Source organism: Bison bison, unplaced genomic scaffold (assembly GCF_000754665.1).
Source record: "Bison bison bison isolate TAMUID 2011002044 unplaced genomic scaffold, Bison_UMD1.0 scf7180017863947, whole genome shotgun sequence".
NCBI classification, from domain to species: domain Eukaryota; kingdom Metazoa; phylum Chordata; class Mammalia; order Artiodactyla; family Bovidae; genus Bison; species Bison bison.
Genome location: NW_011494519.1, coordinates 6,171 through 6,704, shown reverse-complemented (window position 1 = coordinate 6,704; position 534 = coordinate 6,171). Strand labels below are relative to the sequence as shown.

The 534-nt window shown below is 45.7% G+C and overlaps 1 protein-coding gene across 1 annotated transcript; it reads left to right on the top strand.

The window, feature by feature from the left end:
* On the top strand, nucleotides 1–522 carry LOC104984209 (olfactory receptor 12D2-like; the record flags this gene model as incomplete). Its single annotated transcript, XM_010833853.1, has 1 exon — nucleotides 1–522. A coding segment is annotated over exon 1 (522 nt), but the record flags the coding sequence as incomplete, so codon positions are not given.
* Nucleotides 523–534: the final 12 nt, after the last annotated feature.

The window sequence follows — 534 nt, the reverse complement described above, 5'->3', positions numbered from 1 at the left end:
ATGGTGACTCTGCCAAAGATGCTGGAGAACTTCCTGTCTATCCACAAAACAATTTCTTTCTTGGGCTGCGTAAGCCAGCTTCATTTCTTCCACTTCTTAAGCAGCACAGAGGCCATGTTGTTGGCTGTGATGGCCTTTGACCGCTTTGTGGCTATCTGCAAACCACTTCGTTACACTCTTATCATGAATCATCAGGTCTGTACCCAGATGGCTGTCACTATCTGGATCATTGGGTTTTTCCATGCCCTACTGCACTCAGTAATGACCTCTCGCTTAAACTTCTGTGGTTCCAACCATATCCATCACTTCTTCTGTGATGTTAAGCCATTGCTGGAGTTGGCCTGTGGAAACACTGACCTCAATGAATGGCTACTTCATTCTGTGACAGGGACCATTGCCATGGGCCCATTCTCTCTAACCCTTCTCTCCTATTTCTACATTATTATCTATCTTTTCTTCAAGACCCGTTCTTGCAGCATGCTCCATAAAGCACTGTCCACGTGTGCCTCCCACTTCATGGTAGTTGTTCTTTTC